This window comes from Cyprinodon variegatus, unplaced genomic scaffold (assembly GCF_000732505.1).
Source record: "Cyprinodon variegatus isolate N-32 unplaced genomic scaffold, C_variegatus-1.0 Scaffold694, whole genome shotgun sequence".
In the NCBI taxonomy this organism is placed as follows: domain Eukaryota; kingdom Metazoa; phylum Chordata; class Actinopteri; order Cyprinodontiformes; family Cyprinodontidae; genus Cyprinodon; species Cyprinodon variegatus.
Window position 1 is genome coordinate 257,189 of NW_015151147.1, and position 2,556 is coordinate 259,744.

Here is a 2,556-nt window from a genome sequence, read left to right on the forward strand (position 1 = left end):
GGAGCTACTCTATCCTTTCTCTGCCTTGCAGCTATATTTGCTGTGATCAGTGGGAATAAAGTAGTTTTAATGTGTTTTTAAGTGAGAAAATACACCTGAAAACTTAATCACTGCAGTCAGTTCATCCAGATTACCATCCTGCCTTTAAATATTAGTTCTGTCGGAGCCGCTCAGACCCCCACATACCAGCGGTGCGCTGTCAGTAGGATCCCATTCAACAGTAACCGGCTGGTAGGCGTTTTTCATCTAAATAATCTAAACTTCAGGCACACGGATAATAAAAGCGAACATATTCTGCCGGCAGATTTCTGCATTTTAAGTTAATTTATGCGTCAATAAACTGTTTCAGAGGAGTGATCATCAGCGCTCTGTGTCGTCAGCGATGTGTCTGTCTCTCTGCCAGCCCCAAGATCAGCGTCTCTGATTTGTTGATGCGGCGCGTCGAGCAGCAAAAGTTCAATTTTTCCATCTCGAGCAGCAGCGCATTTGTGGCGCGTCAGATGCTTAAACACTTCAGCTGCTCAAAACGCGCTGCGGGACCTTTTGCTGCCTCTTGACCCGCGTCAACCATTGCCTTTGCATGTAAACTCACTGCTTCTGCTGCGCCTGCTGCTTCCGGTGTGAACGTAGCATGAGAATCTTCACCAGCATTGTTCACAGTCAGGTTGGTTTATATAAATCTGTTCCATGTCTTCCAGTTATATTTATTCAATAAGAAAATGTTTGTTGATCTGAAAAATTCGTGTTTGACTAAAAAAGCAAAGACAGAAGAAATCTACTAGGAGGCAAACATTTCTTCACAGTGTCGTTCAGAGACGACGCTGCAGAAACGCCGTTTACCTTATCGATGTAGAAGTCCACCTCAGAGGCAGACTGGAACTCTCCATCCAGCGCAGAGATGCCGCTGGTCCATACCAGGTTCTTCATCTTGTGCTTGAAGACGAGCAGCTGGATGCGGAACTCCTGCTCCGTCATGTCCAGGAATCCTGCCAGTTTGGCCACTGGCATGGTGGTGTACAGCTTCAAGAAACTGTTGGCAAGGAAAGAGAAAGTTCTTAAATCGTCAGCGGGAGAGACGGAGGAGCTAGAGTCAGTCCTGGTATCCGGTCTGCCAAACCTTCTGATGGTGGAGAGTTGAGCCTGCTGCTGAACCTCCTCAGCAAAGACCTTCAGCTGCTGCTGGAAGGGCTCCTTGTGGTAGTTGGGGTGGACGTTGTCGTAGTTTGGCACCACAGGAGACAGGAACTTAGGACAGGCGAAGCTGAAGAGCTCTTCAAACACCTGCAGATCTCTGCAGAGGGAAACAGAACCCAGACTGTGAAGAAACGAATCTCTACGCATCGCAGCACAGATGAAACAAACAGCGATAAACTGGGATGACCTTTTCACCTAGAGATGCACATTTCAGATGTCTCCTTCCTAACCTGAACAAAGTCTCCATTAGGGCTGAAACAATTAATTTATTGTTATTAAAAAGTTCATTTTATGGACACTATGAGCACCAAAGCATAATTGTTAAATCTGAAATTTTAAAAGTCGAATCTTAGATCGTTTATATTCCAATTATCTCTAAGGGTCCACAGATAAAAAGTAATCCAGCCTTTTTATAATAAATACATTCCCTAATGAGAAAATCACCACATGAAGTCACGTTTTTACCATCAGAAAAGTTTGATCCTTATAGCTAAAGCTAATCGACCCGGAGGATGTTAAGTGGGTTAAATGCAGAAAATTCCACCGGTAAAATGTTTACCAATATTGACGTGTTAGACGTCGTTGGAAAAAATTCTCCACAATTCAACCATCAAGATCATTTTATGGACACAGCGAGCACCGAATCACAATTAAAACAGATGTAGCAGCATGTCAAAAAGTAAACAAACAAAGCAGCCACAGCTAATAACCTTTGAAGGCATCCAGAAGCTGCTTTATAAATCCAATCTTCAATTGTTTATACTCCATTAATGCATAAGGGTCCACAGATTAAAAATAATCCAGCATATTCGCAATAAAAATATTCCAAGAATAAAGAGATAAATTTCAGAGAATAAAGTCGGAAAAGTACAAGAATAAAGTTGTACTTTATGACAACTCTTACAAGAACCATCTTCCCTAAAATGAGGAATGTGGAGCACGACTGGGTAAAAAAAAAAAATCGATTTAATCGATTCCTGTACGTTTTTGCAAAATCGAAGTCTAGGGAATGAGATCAATTAGTTTTGTAGTGACGCACGTGACGTTCACATTCAAATGAGCAGAAAAGATGCACTTAAGATTACTCCAAGCCAGACAGCTGCAAATACAGCCAATAGGTTGATAGAAGACATTAACAAATGGGGGCTGAACAGCAAACACCCTGTAGTTGCTAAAGACAACGCTGCAAATGTGGTTTATGCAGTGTTGATAGTGCAGCTCATGCACGTCTGCTGTGTCACGTCTGCTCGCTCGAGTGAGGCTTCGCCTTTTCACTTTTCACAAACAAGTTTGCACTTATGAGACACTTTTGTTCACATCTCAAGTTTAAATTGTCTGATTTACAAGTTTTCACTTTGTGTT

At 42.3% G+C, this 2,556-nt stretch overlaps 1 protein-coding gene across 1 annotated transcript in view; it reads right to left on the reverse strand.

Moving 5' to 3' along the window:
* Nucleotides 1-2,556, reverse strand: part of eif3l (eukaryotic translation initiation factor 3 subunit L) — a 13,146-nt gene that overhangs the window by 2,531 nt on the left and 8,059 nt on the right. The window contains exons 12-13 of the mRNA XM_015394553.1: nt 1,118-1,291; nt 841-1,030 (exon numbers count right to left, since the gene is read on the reverse strand). Coding sequence (XP_015250039.1) covers nt 841-1,030; nt 1,118-1,291 — 364 coding nt within the window. The remainder of the gene's footprint in view (nt 1-840; nt 1,031-1,117; nt 1,292-2,556) is intronic.